The sequence below is a fragment of the Labeo rohita genome, chromosome 19 (assembly GCF_022985175.1).
Source record: "Labeo rohita strain BAU-BD-2019 chromosome 19, IGBB_LRoh.1.0, whole genome shotgun sequence".
Classification (NCBI taxonomy): Eukaryota; Metazoa; Chordata; class Actinopteri; order Cypriniformes; family Cyprinidae; genus Labeo; species Labeo rohita.
In genome coordinates, this window is record NC_066887.1 from 26599695 (window position 1) to 26626893 (window position 27199).

Below are 27199 nucleotides of genomic sequence, written 5' to 3' on the forward strand. Positions count from 1 at the left end.
ACGTGATGACAACGTACGTAAGTGTATATATAACAACTTGAACACAATTATGCAATATATAATCTGTCACCCTTTAGTTGAAGTTGGGTATTTGTTATGCTAAAACCCACCTAATCATTGATACTTATGTCACCAATACATTTGACATACATATTTTGTGAAAAAGCTATACAATAGGACCTTGAAACTAACCAAAAAGTTTTTTTTTTTTTTTTTTTTTTCAATAATCTTTAAACAAATAGACAAATGTTTTAGAACAGAATAAGAAAAATTGTTGCAAATTTAGCTGTATGTCATTAGAATTATTAGTTTTAGACATAGTCACCATTTACATACTAAATTTTGTTTAAAACTAGCTACTTGTAATATTAGGTTGCATAAACGCTGGTTTATTTAACTATATCTAACAGTTCACACACAGTTTATATATTTAAAAATATCCCAAAGTGTACTGTACTCCTAGAATGAGTTTGAATGTAATTATTTAATTATTTGAATTAAAAGGTTTGCTAAGGTATTAGTGTGTGTGTACATATATATATATATATATATATATATATATATATATATGCTATGGCTATGGTTGTAAATAATAAAAAGTTGAACATTTATTAATAAGCAATTTAAAAAAAAATCATTATTTAACTTAGTAGATAATAATAAATGTTACTTAACAAATATGCGTTGTAACTTAAAAAATGTTCATTTACTAAACATATTAATAAATACTAATTTCCAACCTATTTTGAGTTCATTTTTTGCAATAAATATAGTCATTTTATTTTTTAAGTATTTTAGACAATACTTAAATAATTTTTTTGTTTGTTTTTTTTTGTTTGTTTGTTTTTTGTTTTTTTGGTACATGTGTCATTTTGCAGTAAAATGCATAATTAATTCCTAAAGTAAATGTAAGAATAACTGGACTGAAAGAACACTCAAGGAACATTTATTTGTTTCTCACTCATCATTGATTGTATTAGTTAATAGTTTTTTTTTGTTTGTTTGTTTGTTAGTTTTTTTTAAATGACAGAGATTTGATCATAACACCAAACATTTACACTGAATTTAAAGTGGCTTTGCTTTACCAACTACACTAACAGTCAAACATTTTTGAACAGTAAGATTTTTAATGTTTTTCAACGTTTAATGTTTTTTATTTGATCCAAAGTACAGCAAAAACAGTACAAATTTGTTCAAAATCTTTACAAAATATTTAATATTTGACTATTTGAAAATATTTGAAAATGTTATTTATTCCTGAGATTTCAAAGCTGAATATTTAGCATCATTACTTCAGTCACATTTCATTCTAATATTCTGATTTGCTGCTCAGAAAACATTTATTATTTTTATTATAACAGCGGAGTAGATTTTTTTCAGGTTTCTTTGATGAATAGAAAGATCAGAAGAACAGAATTAATCTGAAATAGACACTTTTGTAACACTATAAATATTAAGGTGTCCTTGCTAAATAAAAGTATTTATTTCTACAATTTCTTTCCCAAAAATGTTTCTTGAGCAGCAAATCAGCATATTAGAATGATTTCTGAAGGATCATGTGACATTAAAGACTGGAGTAATGATACTAAAAATTTAGCTTTGATCACAGGAATAAATTACACTTTAAAATATATTCAAATAGAAAGCAGTTATTTTAAACAGTAAAATATTTCACAATATTAGTGCTTTTGCTGTATTTAGAATCAAATAAATGCGGGCTTGGTAAGCAGAAGAGACGTCTTTAAAAAACATAAAAAATCTTACTGTTTAAAAACCTTTGAGCTGTAGTGAATGTCGACCTTTGCTCATGTTTTCAGGAACCTGTTCGAATATTACATAAAAGACATTAGCATTTATTTGAGTATAGCGTTACATCACTAGATGTCGCTATTGGTCTGCTCTGAATTTTTCCAAGTGCGGGACACAAACCGATAATGATAGGATGGGTACTACATGACCAAAAGTATGTGCACACACGCCTATTTCTAATTAACAGGTTACTTCAGTGATTTCATCGACGAAAAATCTTAGTGCTACAGTATACAATGACAACATTTCATCTATATTCCAACATACAGTTTTAAAAAAAATGAATGTGTAATAAAAACAAGCTTCGGTATTCAGGTGTCATTCACCATAATCACAGTTATATAAGAAAAAGTAACATTGTCTTGCACATATTGACCAATCTTAAATACTTTATTTTACTGATTAGCCCTTAAGATAAATACATATACCAGGTAAAATACAATACCAGAGAAATGTGCATAGCACTACAATTCCATCTACAGTAACACATTTTTCACATTTAATAAGAGATGGATGGAAAGGTAGAGTTGAGCAAAGAACAAAAAAAAAAAAAAAATAACATAATACAATTACAGTTCCCAAAGGGAAAACACAACTTTGCAAGTAAATACAGTAAATTCAGAAATGTATATTAGAGTATATATACATACAAAGATACAGAAGTAGCAGAGAAATATTGTTTGTTATGCATATATGTGAAAAAACTGATCAGTTTTGGCTTTATCAGATTATTAAAACTGGCTGTCAGTCACAATATTTATACAATGGCTGCATTATTAGATTCTATACATGCTAAAAAGAACATATTGACAGATCTGTAGGAAATATGAATATCACCACTTATATCTACTACCATTAATAAAGTTAAGGCATTAAGGCATAAAATGCAGTGTATGATCTGCAAATCTAATATACATGTGACATTTTACTTAAAGTCCTATATACAAAGCAGTGAATATATATATAAAAAAGAAACCAAGTGCTACTCATGTGCCAAACAGAGGGATGTTGCATAAATGCTGAGAGAGGAGAAATGCTTGTTACTTCTTCTACAGTTACTTCTTACTCAATCACTTCCATCATTTGTCTTCATCTGTTGTTCAGGACTTGATCTCGACCACTTTAATGAACGGCATAGACTTGTTTCCAGGGCTTGTTGGCATCAGAGGTTTGCTATAATGTAAAATGTAAAATATTTTTTGAATAAACAAACACCTTGTTCAGAATGCTTTTATGCTTTTGCAATATTTTTCATGGAAAAAGAAAATGAGACTGTATAAATGGAGAGATATATTGTAAGTATTTATTATAAGAAAGTAGTACCTGTAGACAACCTTGGACCCCATGTCTGAGTTGTATGGATTAGACACTCTGTTGCCCAAATAAAATTCCATCCGGTCATGGATCTCTCTATTCTGTAGGACACATTTGGTATGTTACAGTCACACAGTGACTATAAAAAAATTAATAAAGAGGCTTTTTGAAACACAAATGCTGACCTCAGCTTCGAGGAAAGCCACCTTCTCTTTTAGGTCATTGATCAGCCGGTCTCTTTGGTCCATCATGGTTCGTGCATTTTGCACCTGTTAACATATTTGGAGATATAAATGAATGAATGCAAGGATGTATCACATTCACAGTGAGTTTAAATGTATTGAAGGATGTAATAAGTTAATCAGGAGTCATTACTAAGAGAAAATTTGAATAATCTACTCGAATAATCTAATTAAACGGAGCTGGGTTTCTGAAGCATTATGATCTGTTTGCATTTGTGATTTCAGTGTTCCTGGATGAAGCCATTACATGTAACATGAGATCTAAAGTGCACAGAGGCTGAGCAGCAGGGAAATGACGCCATCTTTTATTTACGACTGAGGTTGAGTTTCACTTCTCATCTCCAAGCAAATACTCTATATAATACACAACCTGTCTGTTTTTGAGAAAATAAAAAAAAAAATAAATAAATAAATAAAAAGATTGATCTGTTTCTGCTTTATAGCAGAATTGTCATATATATATATACATAAAAATGCAAATATTTAAAAAGTATGCATATACATAAAATTAGATGTAATAAATTAAAATGTTTTCAAAAATTAAAAAAAAAAAAAAAAATCAAATTTCTTAAAATTATTTAAAATGATTTAATCTATCTACCCATCTAGTACTGCTTTATAGCAAAACTGTTATATATATAACATTTAAATATTTAAAAGTATGTATGTACATAAAATTAGACAAATTAAATGTTTTTAAAAATGTAAATCAAATAAAATTTCTTAAAATTATTGTTTAATCTATTAATAATAATTTAAAAGTCTATCACTGCTTTATAGAATTATCATATAAAATTTTAATATTTAAAAGTATGTATATACATAAAATTAGATGTAATAAATTAAAATGTTTTCAAAAATTAAAAAAAAAAAAAAAAAAAAATCAAATTTCTTAAAATTATTTAAAATGATTTAATCTATCTACCCATCTAGTACTGCTTTATAGCAAAACTGTTATATATATAACATTTAAATATTTAAAAGTATGTATGTACATAAAATTAGACAAATTAAATGTTTTTAAAAATGTAAATCAAATAAAATTTCTTAAAATTATTGTTTAATCTATTAATAATAATTTAAAAGTCTATCACTGCTTTATAGAATTATCATATAAAATTTTAATATTTAAAAGTATGTATATACATAAAATTAGATGTAATAAATTAAAATGTTTTTAAAAATGTTAATTAAATCTAATTTCTTAAAATTATTAATTTATTAATAATAATTTAAGTACTATCTATCTAGTACTGTTTTATAGAATTGTCATATATATAAAAATTAATTATTTAAAAGTATGTATATACATAAAAATAGACAATAATTTAAATGTTTTTAAAAATGTAAATCACATTTCTTAAAAAATGTAATTCATTAATAATTTAAAAGTACTATCTATCTATCCTATCCCTGCTTTATAGAAGTGTCGTATATATAAAATTTAAAATATAAAAAGTATGTATTTACATAAAAATTAGACAATAAATTAAATGCTTTTAAAAATGTAAATCAAATTAAATTTCTTACAATTATTATTTAATTTATTAATAATGCTTTAAAAGTACTATCTATTTATCTATCTAATGCTGCTTTATAGAATTGTTATATATATAAAATGTATATATTTAAAAGTATATAAAATTATTGTTTATTTTTTTAATAATAATTTAAAGGTACTATCTATCTATCTATCTATCTATCTATCAAAAATGTATTTAAATATTAAATATTTAAAAGTATGCATATACATAAAATTAGATGTAATTAAAATGTTTTTAAAAATGTAAATTAAATCTCATTTCTTAAAATTATTTAATTTATTAATATTAATTTAAGTACAATCTCTCTATCAATCAATCTGTCTTAGTACTGCTTTATAGAATCGTCATATATATCAAATTTAAATATTTAAAAGTACGTATATACATAAAATTAGACATTAAATGAAATGTTTTTAAAAATGTAAATCAAGTAAATGTCTTAAAATTATTGTTTCATTTTTTAATAATAATTTAAAGGTACTATCTATCTATCAAAAAATGTATTTAAATATTAAATATTTAAAAGTATGCATATACATAAATTTAGATGTAATAAATTTAAATGTTTTTAAAAATGTAAATTAAATCTAACTTCTCTAAAATTACTAATTTATTTATAATAATTAAAAAAAGTACTATCTATCTATCTATCTATCTAAATGTTTTAATGTTGATTTAAATCAACTCCTGCCCCAAAATGAATCATCATTGAATATAAGTAAAAATCCATCACATAACATAGATTAACTGCACGTCATTTAATGATTTGTCTCTGTGATTGGGTGTTTCTCCAACTATCCTGTGCGCTGTAATTATTACCTGTTCGATCATGTTTCTGACTTTCCTTTGTTGACTTTTGAGCATGTCATCTAAGTTATGGTTCTTATCCTTCAGGGTTGCCAGCTCCTTCTCCAGTTGTTCAGACCTGCAGTACAGAAAACCTGTATGTTACACGTGAACAGTTACAAATGACACTCGCATATAGCACAGAAACAATCGCATTAGCAACATTGAGGGTGAGTCCACATCTAACGTACGAGAATGAGTCAAAGTCGAATTCCATGTGAGAGGCGTTTCTCTGAAAGATAAGCTTCTGTGGCAGCACAATGCAGCTAATAGACTTGTAATTAGGGCAACATACTTGTTTACTAAACTGCAGGTGGAAAATATTTAACGTAGTCACAGAAACAATAAACATTTGAGAGAAAAGCATTATGTACATCTTACTAAACTGCAAGAGGAAAATATTTAATGTAGCCAAGGAAACAGTTAAACAACAATGCATTATGTATAAATTCGGGTCAGCCAAATAAAAGGCCCCACCTGTCAACGCTCTCCGTTTTCTTCAGTCCTCGCAGTTTCTCAAGCTCAGCCTCACTAGCAGCCAACTTTTCATGTAGTGTGGCATTTTCCAGCTGCAAGCCATGCATAAGCTTCTGCATCTCTTCCATCATTTTGCCCTGTTCCTCCGCCTTGGTTTCTGCCTTGTGTATGCGAGAGTTATGCTCCTCCAGAAACCGCTGCTGATATTCAGTGTTTTCTGCCTAACGGGGGTTTAAAAAACAAAAAGGTGCTCAGTTTAGAAAAGGTAAGACACATCATATTACAATTATACACATTTTCCTGTTTTTTTTATGATGATTCTGACCTGTAGTCTGTCTTTCTCTTCCTGGTGTCTCCTCTCCATCTCTTGCAGACGAGTGTACAGATGTTTGGTGACTTCTTTTAAGGCAAAAGAGCTTTCATCATCCTCCTGGTCCTTTGCAAAAGAAAACGTGTTAAAATTGCATATATTTAATGTATTTCTTTTACATTGTTAACCTGAAAAAACATTACCATGATTATTACTGTAATGGCATGGTACAGGTATTTGCATATACCACAGTGTTCTTTAAAGTAGCTACTTAAGTACCATAATGTATGAATATAGTGATCAAAGTGATCACTTAGTTTGATATACTGTACATATATACTTATATTTAGTACATACTCCTTTTTTATAGAGGACCAAACCTGCAGAAATTATAAATAAATAAACAAATGTAATGTAATGTAATATAATAAGAAAATAAATAAAGGAATAAACGATTTAATAAAACAAATGTTATTTATTTGCAATAAATAAATAAATACAAAAACATGAAAGAATAAATGAGAGTAAATAACAGTCAAAAAGAATGAAACTAAGTGTAAAAAAAATAAATACAGAAAATAATAAATATAGAATAAAGGTAATAAAAAATAAATATAAAAATAAAATTTTATTATAAATGAATTGCTTTTGTTTTATAAAATGATTTATGCCTTTATTTATTGTCCTATTAGTACATTTATTTTATTTTATTTTATTTTAATTTATTTAATGCAGGTTTGATCCTCCATATTATACTTGTTGCATGGTAAATTTTTCTATAGTATATTTTTCATATAGCTTATTCTTTTTAATTCTTACTCTAGTTTGTAGGGGGAAAAGTTACTATATTTATTTATTTATTTATTTATTTATATTTAAAAATAAATACAGAAAATAATAAAGTAAAAAAAAAAAAAGGTCATTAAAAAATTCAGGATTAAATTTTATTACAAATGAATTGTATTTGTTTTATCAAAAAAATGATTCCTTTATTTATTGTCCTATTATTACATGTAATAATAGGTATTTATTTTTTTAATTTCTGCATGTTTCACCCTCCATATTATATTTGTCTTATCATAAATGTTTCTATAGAATATCTTTTACATAGCATATTCTTTCAATTCTTACTCTAGTTTGTAGGGAAAAAGTTACTATTTTTTATTCATATATTTAAAAAAAAATGAATACAGAAAATAATAAATAAAGAAAAAGGTAATGAATTTAGGATTAAATTTGATTACAAATGAAATGTAATTGTTTAATCAAATAATGTATTCCTTTATTTATTGTCCAATTATTACATTTATTTATTTTGATTTACATTGATATTTTTGATTTTATTTATTATTTTGATTTGATCTATTTTTGATCCACCATATTATATTTATTGGGAAAAAAAGTTTATGATTATATTTATTCAGTATATATATATATATATATATATTTAAAATCATATATTTAAAATCATATGAAGAGTTTATTTGCAAAAACAGATAACTCAGTTTTTTACATTTTCAAAAATCATGTTTTTTGTTTTTACTGCATTTTATTGTGTTTTTTAGCTTTTTTTTACCTAACCAAAATAACCCCAATGCAGTTTGATTGAGATTAACTGGAATACACAATGAAAAAAACATAATTTTTGAAAATTGTTTAAAAATGGGTTATCTGTTTTTGCAAATGAACTCTTCATATATTCTTGAGCACATTTTTATATACTTCGTATATATTTAAAAATATATATAATTATTTAATGTTTAATTATTTAATGTAACAGATTTATAAACACAATATTTTCATGATGCATTTTCATAGTGTAAGATCTGGGACAAGGGTAAAATAAAAACGTATTTAAAAATGTGTAAAAAGCATTTAAAAAGAAGAAGTGAAAAATGATGTCGCGTGTGCATGGGAGGCATTGTAGGCGTGTAGTTAAAGACAGAATGATGGCTTGTTTACTGAGCAGGCACAAGTTTGGCAATTGCTGCTCCCAAAGGCATAATGTCATAGGTGTGACTTTTCACAAGCAGAAGCAAAAGGTTAGCGTGCGTATGCTCCCACATATCTGCAACTTCTCGACAAAAGCACATTACGACAAAAACATGAATGATCAAATCTGTGGTAATGTTTTTGGCCAAATTATTTCTCTATGAACGTAATCGTATCTTCATTAAAGAAGCTGAACTACATTTGCCACTTTTTGTGTCAATCATCATTATTTGGGAGAACAGGACATTTTCAAACAGAGAAGTTATTCATTTGCGTTTCAAGGGTTTTAGCGAGGCGTACTTGAGATTGAATGAGAAATACCTTTAATGGAGGAAAGGGGCTATTTTACTCACAATACGCCATTCAATTCCGTCCAAAACAAGTGAAATGTGATATAGCGAGTGGACTGAAAGCTTTCGCTGTCTTTCTAAGGGAGTGCCTCTGTTTGTTTGTGTTTGAGAGTAGTCTATACATTCTTGCTACTTAGGTGTGCGTGTCTAATGGCTGAAGTGAATAATCTTCGTATGACAAATGTTTACCGGACGTTTGGAGTAAGAGCCGTTCACATATCCATTGGAGCCACTGGCTTTGCTGACAAGTACGTCAACTTTATACCCATTGGATGGAATCTAGGGCAGAAGACAGATTACTGTACAAATGAGAAAGCTTAGTAGTAATTTGAAGAAATATGTAATGGGGAAAATACATATTACAGCAAGGAAATAATTGACACCTACTAAGGCGTGTATAATGATTCGTAAAACCATGTAAAAAATGTACCTTAATGTTGTTGTTGTTATTGTTTTGTCTAGCTGCCATTTGCTCTCTCAGAGTCTTCAGGCAGTATCTCACCTGATGACAAACAACACAGATTATAAACGCACACAAATCGCTCACATTTTTCAAGGTTAATGTGTGGGTGGTGAAAACACTGACCTCTTGCACCTGTGCAGCCTCATCAGTCAACATCTTGACACGATTATGCTTTCCCTCTTTACAGATGTCTACAACAGTTGATCCTCTGGGCTGTATTACGTCCGGAGTGGATTTGGTATTTCACTTACAATAGCTGGTAAAACAAACAAAGGTATCGTAAGATTCATTTTTAAACTGTCGCTCAGTGTAAAGGCTTTGTTTTTAAATTCAAGGAGTCTGGCGGGATTTTACAAGACAGAGTTGAGTAGATGTTTATTTTTATTGTTTCTGAACCAACCGACACTCTTAAAGGAGAAGTCCGCTTCCAAAACAAAGATTTGCGTATAATGTACTCACCCCCTTGTCATCCAAGATGTTCATGTTTTTCTTTCTTCAGTCGTAAAGAAATTATGTTTTTTGAGGAAAACATTTCAGCATTTTTCTTCATATAATGGACTGACATCGTGCCCCGATTTTGAACTTCCAAAATACAGTTTAAATGCGGCTTCAAACGATCCCAGTGCGGTTGTAAACAATCCCAGCAGAGGAAAAAGTTTCTCATCTAGAGAAACGATTGGTTATTTTCATAAAAAAATACAATTGAAAAAATACTTTTTATTCTTAAACGCTCATCTTGCCTTGCTCTCACTGAACTCTGTGTATTCTGGTTCAAGACAGTTAGGGTCTGTCGAAAAACTCCAATCGTATTTTGTCTCTCAACTTCAAAAATCATTTCAAAATCATCCTACATCGCTGCAGAAGTACCGTCACAGTCTTTGCAATGTAAATATGCAAAGAAGATCAAACACCCTGAACAAAAAAGGTAAAACAGCGATATAGGATGAGTTTGAAGTTGAGGGAAAACATGAGATGGGAGTTTTTCGACATACCCTAACTGTCTTGAACCAGAAAAAACAGTTCAGGCAGAGTAAGACAAGACAAGCGTTTGACATTAAAAAGTATATAAATTGTATTATTTTTATGAAAATAACCAATCGTTTCGCTAGATAAGACCCTTTTCTCTCGGCTGGGATCGTTTACAACCACATTTGGGATCGTTTGAAGCTGCATTTAAACTGTATTTTGGAAGTTCAAAATCGGGGCACCATGTCAGTCCACTATATGGAGAAAAATGCTGAAATGTTTTCCTCAAACAACATAATTTCTTTACAACTGAAGAAAGAAAGACATGAACATCTTGGATGACAACGGGGTGAGTACATTATCTGTGAATCTTTGTTTTGGAAGTGGACTTCTCCTTTAAAAATAAAGGTAAGAAAGAGATGGTTCTTTAAAGAACCTTTGACTGAATGATTCCTTTTGGAACCAAAAATGGTTCTTCTATGGCATCGTAAAGCACCTTTATTTTTAAGAGTGAATGTCACTGCTAGCACATCTGAAGTTATGGATCACATATAAATAAAAAAATGAATCCTGCATGTTTTGCGTGTCTCAGATGCACAGTTTTGTTTACTACGCAGGCAGTGTTTTTTCAGCCTCTGCTGCCTCAATATACCAGTACATGAACACATAAACATAATCTCTATAACTGCTCTAACAGTCACTTCATGAGCATTTTACAGTTTCTTTTGAAAACTATCATCATAATGTCAGATACAAACAGAAATTTAAAGGTCTTCATGGCAAACCATCAAAATAAAAGTTCAGTTCAACTTGAAAAAACTGTGACTACTAATAAAATTATTATTACAACATTATTTTTAAGGAATATTTACGATGACAATTATTGACCAGAATTTTTTAACAGAAAAAAAAAAAAAAAAAAAAACATTTTTATTTAATTTTCTTTTTAATAAAATCAACTAAATCGAGATGATTTGGTTATTAAAATTTAATGAAACCATTAAAATGGAATGAAGAAAAATTAATGGAAAACACAGAATTTGGTCAAATTAAAACTAAATTTTAGAGGAGAAAAAAAAATACTTCATAGGGGCTTAAAAATATAATTGTGGTTAAAACTTTAATGAATTGCTGTTAAATTGTGTAAGTTACATGATTTAAATTAATTAGACATGCTTTTTGATTGATATTTTTTAAGTTAAGTTAAAACTGAAAAAAAAATGGAATCCAGAAAAATTTAAATGGAAAAAAACAGAATTTGGGAAAAAAATAAAATGGATATCATATGGCCCTGTATTCTCATGACTCTTGCAGTATTGGATAAAAGTGTCTTCTAAATGAATAAATGTAAATGTAAACTGTAAATGTTAAATGTTAAATGTCAACTGTCATATCCCCCGTTTTATATATCCTAAATTCAAAATATTATATATAATATTTATTTAAATAAATATTTAACTATAATACATTTTTATACTTTGCAAAATTTGGGGGGGAAAATAATAAAATACAGTGTGATTGGAAGTACACAATAAATGTTTTGAAAGAATTCTCTTTGGCTCACCAAGCTTGAATTTACTAGATTTAAAACAGTAAAAACTGTAATATTGTGAAATATAACTACAATGTAAAATAACTACTGTCTATTTGAATATAAAAATGAAATGTACTCCTGTTATGGCAAAGCTGAATTTACTTCAGTCTTACGTGTCACATGGTCCTTTATAAATCATTCTACAGTAATTTGTTTTTAAGAATCTTTCTTATTTAAATAAGAATCATTCCTATTTGATTTAGGAAACAGTTATTAATATAAAGTTTGCGCTGCTTAAAATTCCTGTAGAAACTGATATATATTTTTCAGGATTCTTGAAAAAATTCAGAAAACAACTTTTATTTGAAATAAAAATCTTATACAATTTAATGCATCCATGCTGAATAAAAATATGAATTGCTTAAAAAAAAAAAGTCTTGACCCCCAATATTTTTTTGTGACGTACTGTAATGGTTTAAGATTAGCTATAATAGATTTATAAAAATAATATTTTAATAACCAATTTTCATAGTTTCATAATCAATAAAATCTCTAAAACAAAGGCAGCTGAAAAGCAACAAAAAATGGATGTGGATGGTTTAATGGGACCTACACATAAACAACAATGAAAACACTTTGATAATTAATCTGGATATACAAGTGCCCTCGTAGTTGAAGAAACACTGTATACAGAAGAAAAAGTATATACCTGTAAGATTTTCAACGACGTCTCGACGATCAGATTCTAGATGTAGTTGTACAGTGACTTCCACGATCTTTCTGTTTGTGTAGTGGCTGCTGCGGTCTAAGTGCAAAAAGAGACAAGAATGAGATCCAAGAATATAGGGTGAGAATGAACAGAAATGAGAGAAAATGAGATTAGGAGGGAGACAAGTTCCCATAAGACACCAGAAGAAGGACTAAATAAAAAGCCCAATTATGATTATATAATGTCCACAGCAAGCAGTCTCATGTAACGAGCATAATGGACACATATGTACACCTTTATTTCTATGGCATCTGAAAATCCTACTTTAAGGCTATGACGTCTAAGATGGACAAGTGAAAGCTTAAAAAAAAAAAAGGGGAAAAACATTACATAACTGAGCAGTTAAACCAGCAATTTAAAAGTGATGTCATTTTTTTCCATGCTAAATAGCTTTTTGATACCCAAGCTTAATAAGCAGGTTGATTTCTCCAAAAAAGGACTGAGCAACACAACCAGCCCTAAACATCAGTGGCTCAACAAATGACACTAGTTTTAAGACAACACTATCTGTTTGTCCAACCAATGATAGACAGAAGAAGTGTTTGGGTAACCTGTATGGAAACATACAAAAGTCATTATTTTTGAACAGCTCAATACATATTAAACCGTCTCCCTTTCAAAATGACAAAAATGATTTATGAGTCATGACAAAGCATTCACAATTGCAAACAAAGGTCTATTAATGTATTAAATATGTGGTTTACTACAAATAAACTAGTTTCTGCAAACCATCAAGTAAAATCCGTTCTGTACAGTCAAGATCTAAAAGAGTCAACATGTCCGTGCATGAGAACATGAGAAGAATGGGGTTTGATCCTTTGGGATGTGACCACAGACAACAGAATGAGATACTGAATAAAAGTGAGATCACTCGGGCAGACTGCTGATTCACTCCAATTCCAGCTACGCCGAATACCAGCAAAGGGTGGAGGTGTGCTGGAGAGCGTCTGTATAAACAGATGGCAAACCTTATATGGTAGTCAATTATGAAAGAAGGTGTAGGTGGCTGTGTGTGGCTTTATCAGGTTGGTATGAGCTACCTCTGTGAATTTTATGATACAAGAGATAAGAACACCTTTTAAGGATTAGCATCTAAGTGCAGCGCTTATGATAGTGTGTCACCGCCGTCTGGGTCACTGCTGTGTGTCAAATACCAGAAAAGTTAAACACACAGCACCAATGTAATAACACACTACAGGTCAACCAAATTATATGCTGAATATAAATTAAAGTTAAAACTAAGGTCAAAAGTTTACATACACCTCACAGGATCTGCAAAAAGTTAATTAATTTACCATAATAAGAGGGATCATACAAAATGCATGTGATTTTTATTATTTAGTACTGACCTGAATAAGATATTTTACATATAAGATGTTTACATATAGTTTACAAGAGAAAACAATAGTTGAATTTATAAAAATGACCCCAGTCAAAGTTTGCATACGCTTGATTCTTCATACTGTGTTGTTACCTGAATGAACTACAGCTGTGTTTTTTGTTTAGTGATAGTTGTTCATGAGTCTCTTGTTTGTCCTGAACAGTTAAACTGCCTGCTGTTCTTCAGAAAAATCCTTTAGGTTTCACAAATTCTTTGTTTTTTCAGCATTTTTGTGTATTTGAACCCTTTCCACAATGACTGTATGATTTTGAGATCCATCTTTTTACACTGAGGACAACTGAGGTTCAAACACTCACTGATGCTCCAGAAGGGAGAAACGATTACATTTAGCAGATTTAGCAACGTGTATGTAACCTTTTGACCTCAACTGTACTGGCACAGTTTTGAGGCTATATAATTGATTATGTTGCTAAGGTCTGTTGCCAAGGGTGTTGCACAGTGATACACAGAGTCTTTGGGTGAATCACTCACAGCCCTGCTTTGTCGTGAATAAAATACAGCTGCTGACCAATCAGAATCAAGGACTGGAACTAAGGGTGTAAGAAAATATCGATACACGACATTGTATCGACTCTCAAAAATGGAATATCGATATATTAAAAAAAATAAATAAATAAAACTTACAAGATTCATGACAGTTGCTTCGTTTTGAGCGTATATCCTGACCGCTAGATTGGAGTCTTCTTATCTCTGAACTTAAACAATGACAGGAAATACTAGCATACGCCACTAATGTTAGCGTTAACGGAGGATGAAAGAATAGTTCCTGCTCCCACCTCGGTGTAAAGTGTGGCGTCATATCGGCTTTTGAGGTATCGTTCGCTCCAGGACGGAGAAGGATGTTCCTGCACAACCGGAGGCTGCAGTTTCAGGACCGCATCTCTAAGACCGCATTTCTAGGACCCTATAGTTTTTTTGTATTATTTTATTTTATTTATTTATTGTATATATGCATGTATTAGTGTCTCATACTATTTAATAGCGCTTGCTATTCAATTCTGTATATTATTATATTTTAAAGAAATATGTAGTTGTTTAATTGTATACACTTAATTATTGTCCTAACCGACTCCTAACCCTTAACATACCCATTGGTAACCCGTTTGAAATATTTAACCTAATTTATTTCAATATATTCTATATATATTCTGGTGTTAAATTCCATTTTCTTGTAAAGAAAGACTTGTATTTTTGCAGACTTCAGTTCATTGGCCACAGCACAGCGATTCACGTCTGATGTGTGACATGCATAAAGTGCAATAAACGCTAAAACAATTGCGCTACAAATTACTGTGTATTAGTAATCGAGCGGCCGCCACCTGTCTGTGCAGCAGAAGCGCCCCGTATAGCCGAGGTGGCGCCCGCCGCTTTCTCTCGTGGTGGGGCTGTTTTTTGCAGTTGAGGAGGTGCTCGCGTCGCGGTCTCGGCAATTCCACGCGGAGCATAATTACAAACTAAAAAACTTGCAAAATTCTCAGAACAAAAAGGTTCTCAGAATGTCCAATATCTGTATTTATTTTATTGTTTTACAATTATTTTGTTTTCTTCAGGAATCCTGCAAGAACTTGGTGTGTGAAGAATATGGTGGTGTGTTCTTAATTACAGCTTTCCTAAAATTATGTCCTATTCATAAAATAAGAAATATCCCAACATATCGCCTTGTTTACAGTATCGCAACATATCGTATCGCAACCCCTGTATCGTATCACCAGATTCTTGGCAATACACAGCCTTAACTGGAACTAGTAGTTTTATAAAATGTTGAAGAGTTTTCAATTTCAAATAAATGCTGTTCTTTTGAATCAAAAAATACCATTAATCAAAAAAATCCTGAAAAATAAATCAGCTTCACAGTTTCCAAAAAAATATTAAGCAGCACATTGGTGATAATATGAACTGTTTCTTGAGAATGATTAGAATGACTTCCGAAAGATCACGTGACACTGAAAACAGTAATGATGCTTTCCCATCACAGGAATAAAGTTACATTTGAAAAATTAAAATAGAAAAGAGTTTTTAAACTTTTTAAACCTCTTTTAAACTTTTAAAAAGAATATTTCTGATATACAAAATAATTTGACTATTTTATTTTGAAAAAAAAACCACAATGTATTAAATTACATATTAAATTTATAATATTAAATTAAATATTTAAATGTACTTAATTTATTGTTTCATATATTTAAAAAAATTCTTTTTCACTTTAATTTCTAGGGGCATTTAATTAGTTCTAAAAGAAAAGTATGCCCCACTGTAAAACATTATCCCATGCAATTTAATATATCTTACTATAACCTAGTGACCATTTATGGCTAAGCAAGTTTTGCAGTTTGCTGTTTTTTTTCTTTTATAATGAATTATGACTCATTTTGACCATGCAACTGCCTTAATTATCCAAAACTTTCATTCCTATGATATGTAATTAGCAAGTATTCTTGCCTCTGTATTTCTTTGCGTGCCTCATGAAAAGCGGGACTTAAGTGCATATGCGGAAAATCTTTAGAAGTCGCGCTGAAAAATCATCAGCCCTGTCATGTTTTATCCTTGCAGGCAGAGTGAAGGGGACGTGTGCAAGATCAGAGAAAGAACAACAGCCTCAGGGTGAATCTGCAAACTGACACTCACAGCACATAAATACTCAAGAGTACAGTGGTTTTGAAAAGAACAGTGCAAACTTGACAGAAAAACATGCAGCCTGACAATCAACAGAGAAAAAGGTGCATTCTGGGGAAAAAAGAGAGTTCTAAAAGAGCTCCGCCACACCCCGTGCACTTCGCAAACAAAACTTAATGTTCTCTTATTGAGTGCACACACCCTCATTAACTCGTACATCTGTCATACATCACTTTGCATTTGCCGTCATCATTGATTCTGTATTTGGTTAACAGCTTGTAGCCTAATGGTTTACTCTTGGCACCATTAGATCCGACTTTGTCCTTAGATACCCTCAAGGCAAGACAAGAGCGTGCAGTTCCAAACAAGCACAATCAATTCTGCCTTTAACATCAGGCGTTTATGAATAAGGAAGGAAGGCTCTTCACACCAAGCTCCTATTTGCATATATAAGCAGTTTTAGGCATTTTGACCAGGAATTGCTGCAATGCTGAATTGACCTGTATCTCTACATTCACTGACTACTCAAGTAAATTACAAAATAACCATTCTGAATGGCGAAGAGAACAGCATGAGCTTTTAAACAGACTCTTTGTAGTGAGTCCAACCTGCAGGCTTCATTCCACAGCCTGTACGGTAGCCTCCACGGCATTAAATCTGTCCAGAGGTGTCCCATTACATAAGCCATGGAGATAAGAAATGTGCGAAAAGCCCTGCAGCTTGCTTTGGAAAACTTGATATGCCAAAACACGGACAAGTTCTGACCAGGCTGGGCTATAATGTAGCTTGTTTACTGTAAATGCGTGGACACTTAAAATGATAAAGTACTATAAACAACTGATGTGGATACAAGGTCAAGTATGCATTTCAAAATATTCAACTGAGAATATTGTGTGCCCGTCTGGAACTGTTACGGCCACTGCAAAGGACTGAAGAGATTCGTGGCCACTTTAATTTTGTTCAATGTGTGCCAATGCTGTGTTATGTGTTGCTTCAAGTTCTGATCTAGAGGAATTTGCTAGAAGCGTACATGCACTTGCTGTTAGTTTTCAAACAAGCACGTCTGGCACATCAGCTTCAGAGCGTTTACAGACTAAAAACAGATGGATGGTACTAAAAACAGTGGGTTCCAAAAAAATCTGGGAATCTAAACTAGGAATTTAAGTAATTAAATACAGTAATTGGTGACATTGGAATCAAACCAAATACGAAGAAATTCTGAAATACATGTTAATTTTGCATGCTTAATTTTTCACTCAAACTGTTAAATTTGATTACTTAATTTATAATATTAACATAAATGTGTTTTAAATCTTTAGAGCCCCACTGTGTAAAGACAAACATGATTCATAAGTGAACAGAAGTGGTGGGAATAATTAAAGATTTAACTTCCAAAGTTAATTTTCCATACTTCACTTGATAAGCATGTACTAACACACTCATCCTTCCGTACACCTATCATGTGCGTAACTGAAGTTTACAGAAGATTACAGTCAGCCCAATAAAATCTGTACATCTGCGTCATCTCATTCTGATATCCAGCCTCTTCTCATGCAATGTTATTAAGCTCTCTTATGCAAAACCCGTTCAGCCTTTGTTCATTCGGAATGCCAATTTATTACCGTAGCTTTCTCAAAGTTGTGTTGCGCAACTTTGTTGGTAATGAGAAACCCGTTTATCAATTGGCATGAATCCAAAAACAACACAAGCTTATTATTGAAGTGGAAACACAAATGATTGTGTACATTTACCTTGGAGATTTCTGTCAGCGCATGTGGCTAACAATTAAGGTTTCATGTAGCAAATTCCTTTTATGATTTGCATATTTCCAAGTATCAAAGGTGTAACGTATCAGTATGGAGAAGAGATGCTATAAAATGCAAAATTCTCAGGAAGCCTTTATTTCTACCATAATACTTCATTTTAAACAAAGACCCAAAGGTTTGGAACATCATGAGAGCGAGTTAATGATGACAATATTTCATTTTTTTGGTTAACTAACTTCTTAAACATTATGAACCATTCTATCAAAAACCACCCGCTATATTTCACTTGAATAGCACCCCAAAGCCAATGTGTTCATTGTAAGACTGGCAAATATCTTGGCCTCATGCTTTTAACAGAAACCTGCAAAACTTTCACAAATGTGATGCATTAATATAAAGAGACAGATTCTTCGTGCGTGTGAATTTGTATTGACATTGGGAAGACTGCTAGATTTCACACATACGTCTTATTCTGAATGTCTACCTGAGACATCAAAGACATAAAAAGGTGATTAAATTCATAGGTGAGGTTACCAACTACCTCATTTAACCTTTTTATTAAAAGAAATTACCTCACCTTGCGCATTGTTTGGTCAAAGACATGAGCTAACAGAACTCAGTGAGTCAACTAAGCTATTAGATAATACTGGCCAGAATGGGTCAAATTTTAAGTTCAAATCATCAGTCTTAGGCTGTTACTCTTTGGAAATGACATAATGTTGATGCTCTGGACAACAACCTGCAGAATTTGCTAGAAGCAAAACTGCTTATGATATTCACACATATATTTTGCACACACAGTCTTAAACCTTTAATCATGTCATGATCATAAATTACTGTATAATATTAAAACTCAATGCATTTTAAATGCCATTGAGATTTTATATTTCCAGTTTTCAGTGAAGAAATCTACTCCAAGGCCACTAAGAAGGAAACTAATGAGTCAGCATGTTGCATCTTCCACTCAGAGGATATGAGCAAACACAGATGGCATCTGATACCACATATAATCAAATATATTATAACCATTATCACTATTATCACCAAACCCTGTCACATGGCCAGTCATAAAGTTTCAGTGCTTTGTAGTTGATCTTCCTAAAAATCACACAAACATAAATAATGAATATAGCCCGAAATATACACTAAACACAACAGTAAACACATGTTAAAAATATAATTACATGGAAACGTCTGGTTTTCCTGTCCTAGCACAGCTAACACTTATTGGTTAGGACGGAACGCAGAGAAGCCACAAACATTTTTGTGACACTCTTACAGTGTAATGTTGAATGCTAATACAATAAAAACTCTTTTCCAGAAATACTTCCATTGAAGTAAACTACTCCAAATAAAGCCAAATGCAAACAGCGTTTAAACAAACTATCACAACCATCTTCCACTCTCAAGGATGAAAAGTATCAAAATCGTAATTTCCCAATTAAATAAGAAAGTAACAAATATTAATGTTTAATTAAACAATAATTAAAATCTCCGTATTTGTAGTTTATCATAAATACCGCTCAACGACAGACAGGAATCCAAACAAAAGGCGTTCCAGCTTACCTTGCTGAAGATACACGCAGACTGTCTGCTCTGCTCTTGCTGCATGCGTTGTTCTGGTGACTCATTTAATAATAAGGCAGGGTTTTGCCAAAGAAGGCAGGGATGAGTCTCCGGCGGTCCTGCCCTGATCCTCCCTCCCTCAGCCTTCACTCGACAGCGCTCCCTACAGGACATATTCAGCGTGTGCACCATGGGAATTGCAAATGCATCAGGAAATAACTTTTTCTCTCGAAATTAATTGGTTAAGTGTCAGAACAATTAATAACAGCTCCTTTATTGTGTTATTGTACACTGAAAGTGACCGAAAGCATTTTAACGATCTACATAGCAGAAACTCTGTACATGATACAAAAATACTTTAGCCTGTTTTAATGCTTTACTACTCTTGTCCACCATCTGGTAGTGTTTGGCGCATTTAAGCTTCTAATTTTCATATAATGCAAAAAGATGATTGATACTTATTGCTTAATTGACCTAGTTTGCCAAACCCTGCCTAATAACACATAAAACCCTGTAAAGCCCTACACATTAATAAAGCACGATTTTTACAGAACTTTTAATATGTAAAGGTATTCAGATATTTGTAGATTACATTTAATAGATTACACTTTCATAAAAACATTTGCAATCGCTTTCTAAAAGGTGGCATTATACATTTTTGGGCTGCATTTACAATTGAAGTCAAAAGTTTACATCCTCCTTTCAGAATCTGCAAAATAAGAGGGATCATACAAAATGCATGTTATTGTTTGTTTAGTACTGACCTGAATAAGATATTTCACATAACAGATGTTTACATATAGTCCACGAGAAAATAATAGCTGAATTGATAAAAATGACCCCATTCAAACGTTTACATCCCCTTCTTAATAGTTGTTACCTGAATGATCCACATCTGTGTTTTATCATTTAGTGATAGTTGATAATGAGTCCGTTGTTTGTCCTGAAGAGTTTTTGTGTATTTGAACCCTTTCTGTAACTGTATGATTTTGTGATCCATCTTTTCACACTGAGGACAACTGAGGGACTCATATGCAACTATTACAGAAGGTTCAAACACTCACTGATGCTCCAGAAGGAAACACAATGCATTAAAAGCTGGGGTTGAAAACTTTTTACATTTGAAGATCAGGGTAAATTTAATTTATTTTGTCTTCTGGGAAACATGTAACTGTCTTCTGTAGCCTCTGAAGGGCAGTACTAAATGAAAAAAATATGATATTTAAGCAAAATGTACGCATCTCTATTCTGTTCAAAAGTTTTTACCCCCCTAGCTCTTAATGCATCGTGTTTCCTTCTGAAGAATCAGTGAGTGTTTGAACCTTCTGTAATAGTTGCATATGAGTCCCTCAGTTGTCCTCAGTGTGAAAAGACGGATCTCAAAATCATACAGTCATTGTTGGACAGGGTTAACAGCAGGCAGTTTAACTGTTCAGGACAAACAACGGACTCATGAACAACTATCACTAAACAAACAGCTGTGGATCATTCAGGTAACAACACAGTATTAAGAATCAAGGGGATGTAAACTTTCGAACGGGGTCATTTTCATAAATTCAGCTATATTTTCTCTTGTGGACTATATGTAAACATCTTTTATGTGAAAATCTTATTCAGGTCAGTACTAAATAAACAATAACATGCACTTTGTATGATCCCTCTTATTTTGGTAAAATAATTAACATTTTGCAGATTCTGAAAGGGGGATGTAAACTTTTGACCTCAACTGTACACAGTTTTGACCAGCAATTCCCACCAGCCTGGTGTTTAGCAAATAGTTACATTTATTCAGAGATTCATAAAGCTCATGCCTGGAACGCTGAAAAACAACATTATGCGTGACTGCTGTGTAGCTCCGTAGGTTATGGAACAGTGATTATTACTGTTCTGTGACAGGATCTACCAAGCATGAAATATTAATGCAGTGTTACTGACACTTCCAGAATGTGTAATAATAACACAACTTGACTGCTTAATCCTTAAATCAGTATCATGGCAGAACATTTGCATGCTGCAATGGTTTTAAAAAGAAAAATTGTTTTGATTAGCTGAGTGAAGAGTCTTTGTGAAGAGTGGGCACCAGATGTCTGCAAATGTGGTTTGCAAATTTCTGCTGAAGTGGTAGATTTTATATTTATTTATTTATTTATTTATTTTCAGAACTACAGATTATGACTGAATCCCTTGCATTCAAATCATTAATTGTTGTATTTTTGCCCAAAACACGAGAATAAAGATTTATGTACATTTATTTACAAGAATTATGTACATTTATAATTAGAGGATAAAACACCTATTTAGTGTTTGTGATGTTTTCTTTTTATTTATTATGATTATGATGATAATATTATCATGATTAGTGCTCCTTTTTGTTAGGTTTGTTCGAGTTGAATATAACTGACTGATGTTTATTATTCAGAACTGCAATAATGTAACAACTTCTCACAATATACAATTCGTTCTGTAAACCTAAATAAAGGAAACTTTTCTATACAATTGATTTACATATGTACAACAAGACTAAGACAAGTTCATTTAAACAAATAATGTTTTGTTGAACCAACTCAATAGATTTTAGTGTTAGATAATAACTAGATGATGTTAAAGACAACTATATCTATGTTACATCATGGCTTTAGCACAGTTATTGCTCAGTGAGTAAAGTAACACAGCTCATTGGTATTATGCAGTTTCCCACAGCCACAAGTGCCATTCATAGGACAAAACTCAAAAACATATTAGAAATCTCAATCATAACTAAACATTAGACACTAACAAATTATTTTACAATTACTCTCCTATATAATGCAGTCCCATGCAAAGACTACTGCCCAGTTACATGATAGTCTTAACAAAAAATGATTAACTTAAATTAACTTAAGACCTGAGAGAAGTATCTACTGAGAAAGACTGGTCTAACTTAAAATGTTTGTCTCATACAGATTGGCATTGGCACAACTACAGCTACTATCAATAAAAAACTCAAAATGCTCAGTATTAAAAGTTGCACAGTATTAAAAAAAATTTATGTGACAAGTTATATTGTGTATCCAAAGATCTGTGAAGTTTCCAGTGACCTCAGTTGTCCTCCAGTTACAAAGTCATAATTTCCGCAATTAATCCATCTTGTCTCCACAAGCTCGGTAAAATGAGTTTATACATGTAAAATTTGAGAGTTTGTGTTAGTGAACTTTACCATTTCAGATGATGAAGTCCTCTAAGTTGCAAATAGTTCAAACAGTATTGTTTCCAATTAATTCAGTTAATAAGAATGAAAACTAATTCATTAATATACTATATAAAAATTGTAGATTTGGGTAAAGGCCAAAGTAAAAGGGTAAAATATCCTTCTGTACTTTATAGTGCAACAAAATCTGCTCTTTTATTTGCATTTGCTTGCTTAGAAATAGTCTGAATTGAACAGAGTTTACTTCGATTTGACTTATCTTGGTCTAGACTGAAGTTTTCTTAATTAGTTATGACTCATTACCATTACTGGTAAGGAATGCAGGTCAGTGACAAGGAATTTTGCATCATCAAGAAATCTGGAAGTGTAGTATTACAAAAACATTACAAGAAATACATTTAAGAACAATGTATTTAGGTGAGGACTTTTCAGAACACCATACCTCACTGATTTAATTATTTCCTTCTTGTTTATTATTGAAAATAATAGCTAGAAAAACAAATTCACAGTGCTCTACATTTGTCCGTGTTCTCTGACCTTTAATACCTGGCTTTTGCACTATTAACTTTCCACATTCCACAAGTTAATATTTTTATTAAAGTTATTGGTTCCTGATTTAGTGATCCAATAGATGAACTTTGTGACTAATAAAAGTTGAAAAGACATCATTTTGATTAAAACTCCTTTCAGATATTGTAAGCACCTCACATTTTTGGTTTCATTCAGGCCCTGGAAGTTATATAATGCATTAAAATCAAACAATGAATTTTAGTGTAATGTAAATAATGTAACAATAAATATTAAAACAAGTCACACAGACAATGCAGGACAGGCCAAGACTGTATTCATCAGGTCACGGTATTCAATACGACTTTTCTTGAGAATGAAGTGGAACTGGATGGTGGTCACACCTCTGAAAAGAAAAAAAAACAAACAAAGGAACAGACCTGTTACATCTAACACAGTACTGATGACTATATTTTTACATTCAGAAACAAATAGCGTTTGATATGACTAAATTCAATAATGAATTCTTGGCAATCTTTGGTATTTGGTCCTGTGTTAGTCTGACCTGTTTAAGGTTGTTAAATGGAAAAATATCTGTGGCACATTCCAAGAAAGTCACAAGAGAACTTATGTGTAATACCTGTTCATATGTACAGTGGGTACGGAAAGTATTCAGACCCCCTTAAATTTTTCACTCTTTGTTATATTGCAGCCATTTGCTAAAATCATTTAAGTTCATTTTTTTTCCTCATTAATGTACACTCAGCACCCCATATTGACAGAAAAACACAGAATTGTTGACATTTTTGCAGATTTATTAAAAAAGAAAAACTGAAATATCACATGGTCCTAAGTATTCAGACCCTTTGCTCAGTATTTAGTAGAAGCACCCTTTTGATCTAATACAGCCATGAGTCTTTTTGGGAAAAATGCAACAAGTTTTTCACACCTGGATTTGGGGATCCTCTGCCATTCCTCCTTGCAGATCTTCTCCAGTTCTGTCAGGTTGGATGGTAAACGTTGGTGGACAGCCATTTTTAGGTGTCTCCATAGATGCTCAATTGGGTTTAAGTCAGGGCTCTGGCTGGGCCATTCAAGAACAGTCACAGAGTTGTTGTGAAGCCACTCCTTCATTATTTTAGCTGTGTGCTTAGGGTCATTGTCTTGTTGGAAGGTAAACCTTCAGCCCAGTCTGAGGTCCTGAGAACTCCGGAGAAGGTTTTCGTCCAGGATATCCCTGTACTTGGCCGCATTCATCTTTCCCTCGATTGCAACCAGTTGTCCTGTCCCTGCAGCTGAAAAACACCCCCACAGCATGATGCTGCCACCACCATGCTTCACTGTTGGGACTGTATTGGACAGGTGATGAGCAGTGTTTGGTTTTCTCCACACATACTGCTTAGAATTAAGGCCAAAAAGTTCTATCTTGGTCTCATCAGACCAGAGAATCTTATTTCTCACCATCTTGGAGTCCTTCAGGTGTTTTTTAGCAAACTCCATACGGGCTTTCATGTGTCTTGCACTGAGGAGAGGCTTCCGTCAGGCCACTCTGCCATAAAGCCCCGACTGGTGGAGGGCTGCAGTGATGGTTGACTTTCTACAACTTTCTCCCATCTCCCAACTGCATCTCTGGAGCTCAGCCACAGTGATCTTTGGGTTCTTCTTTACCTCTCTCACCAAGGCTCTTCTCCCCCGATAGCTCAGTTTGGCCGGACGGCCAGCTCTAGGAAGGGTTCTGGTCATCCCAAACATCTTCCATTTAAGGATTATGGAGGCCACTGTGCTCTTAGGAACCTTAAGTGCAGCAGAATTTTTTTTGTAACCTTGGCCAGATCTGTGCCTTGCCACAATTCTGTCTCTGAGCTCTTCAGGCAGTTCCTTTGACCTCATGATTCTCATTTGCTCTGACATGCACTGTGAGCTGTAAGGTCTTATATAGACAGGTGTGTGGCTTTCCTAATCAAGTCCAATCAGTATAATCAAACACAGCTGGACTCAAATGAAGGTGTAGAACCATCTCAAGAATGATCAGAAGAAATGGACAGCACCTGAGTTAAATATATGAGTGTCACAGCAAAGGGTCTGAATACTTAGGACCATGTGATATTTCAGTTTTTCTTTTTTAATAAATCTGCAAAAATGTCAACAATTCTGTGTTTTTCTGTCAATATGGGGTGCTGAGTGTACATTAATGAGGAAAAAAAATGAACTTAAATGATTTTAGCAAATGGCTGCAATATAACAAAGAGTGAAAAATTTAAGGGGGTCTGAATACTTTCCGTACCCACTGTAAATGTATTTCTGAAGAAAATGTAGACAGCATGTTGGGAAGGAGAGCACAGTAATCACATTAGCCAGAAAATGTGAGAAGTAAGCACAGCTGATGCTTTTCAAAAGTGTGTTCAATAGAATTTCAAATGCGCCTCTGAAATAGTTTTAGAGGCACCACTGTCTTCCCCCTGAAGGAATTCAGGCTGTTCAGCACTAACTGTGCATGCGCATTTATGAGATACACTGTCATGCTGACCGAATCCAGCTCCAAAACGAGAAAAGAGATGCTCTGCACAGGGGAGAGCTTGGTCTTTTTCCAGTTGAACCGAAGCCCCAGATGGCTGAGGTGTTGAAGCACCAGATCCCTGTGCACGCACAACAGATCTCGCGAGTGAGCTAATACAAGCTAGTCGTCGAGATAGTTGAGGATCCGGATTCCCTTCTCGCAAAGCGGAACTAGGCCACGCTCCGCTAGCTTTTTAAAACTGTGGGGAGACAGGGACAGCCCGAAGGGAAGAACTTATACGCTCGACCCTCAAAGGCAAACCGAAGAAACAGTCTCTGTTGAGGCAGAATCGAGACATGAAAGTATGCATCCTTCAGGTCGATAGCTGCAAACCAATCCCGGTGTCGGACGCAAGAAAGAACGCACTTCTCTGTCAGCATCTGGAATGGAAAATGGTGCAGCGAGCGATTCAAGACTAGTAGATGCAGGATTGGACGTAACCCACCGCTCTTCTTGAGTACAATGAAATAGGGACTGTAGAAACCAAAATTCATCTTGGCCGGAGGGACAGGTTCTATTGCGTCCTTTGCCAAGAGGACTGCAATCTTTGCACAGAGGACAGAGGCATCTTTGTATGTAAGATGTAAAGAGAATGCCCATAAGCCTGGGAAAGCGCCTGGCGGAATGAATCGCTTAAAAAGCGGCTCAACCCGGGAAGCATAGTGTCCCGAAGTAGAGACAAGCTGCTGGAAGCAGCACTTACCTGATCCTCCCGATCCTGCGGTGAAGCAACTGGAGGAGTGCGAGGAAGCAGTGCGTCCTGCAACTCCACAGTGTTGAGAGGTGATTTTAGTAATTTTTTAGGAGAAGGCCCGCAGATGCCACGTCCCCCGAAGAACAAATCCTGTCATCTCTGGGTCGCTCATCTCAGGAACACTTTGCAGTCTTCCTAGGAGACTTGATGGTGCACTGAGAAGCAGGCTGCACCCCCTTCCTGCGGCCAGCTTGATGCCCCTGCTGAGAGATTACCTCCTTGGATGTTTCC

The 27199-nt window shown here is 32.9% G+C and overlaps 1 protein-coding gene across 2 annotated transcripts; it reads right to left on the reverse strand.

Annotated features, from left to right (window-relative positions):
- Window positions 1-2180: 2180 nt before the first annotated feature.
- On the reverse strand, window positions 2181-20022 carry tuft1b (tuftelin 1b). Of its 2 annotated transcripts, none has more exons than XM_051136118.1 (11): window positions 19964-20022; window positions 12557-12652; window positions 9471-9603; window positions 9315-9386; window positions 9074-9163; window positions 6558-6662; window positions 6233-6453; window positions 5729-5834; window positions 3309-3392; window positions 3133-3224; window positions 2181-2982 (listed from the first exon to the last, which is right to left on the reverse strand). In XM_051136118.1, exons 3-11 carry the CDS (start codon window positions 9501-9503, stop codon window positions 2910-2912), a joined length of 876 nt encoding a protein of 291 aa, XP_050992075.1. In that variant the 5' UTR covers window positions 9504-9603; window positions 12557-12652; window positions 19964-20022; the 3' UTR covers window positions 2181-2909. The 2 variants fall into 2 exon arrangements, with proteins under 2 accessions (XP_050992075.1, XP_050992074.1); XM_051136117.1 differs by having other exon boundaries at window positions 6558-6668.
- Between the last annotated feature and the right edge of the window lie 7177 nt (window positions 20023-27199).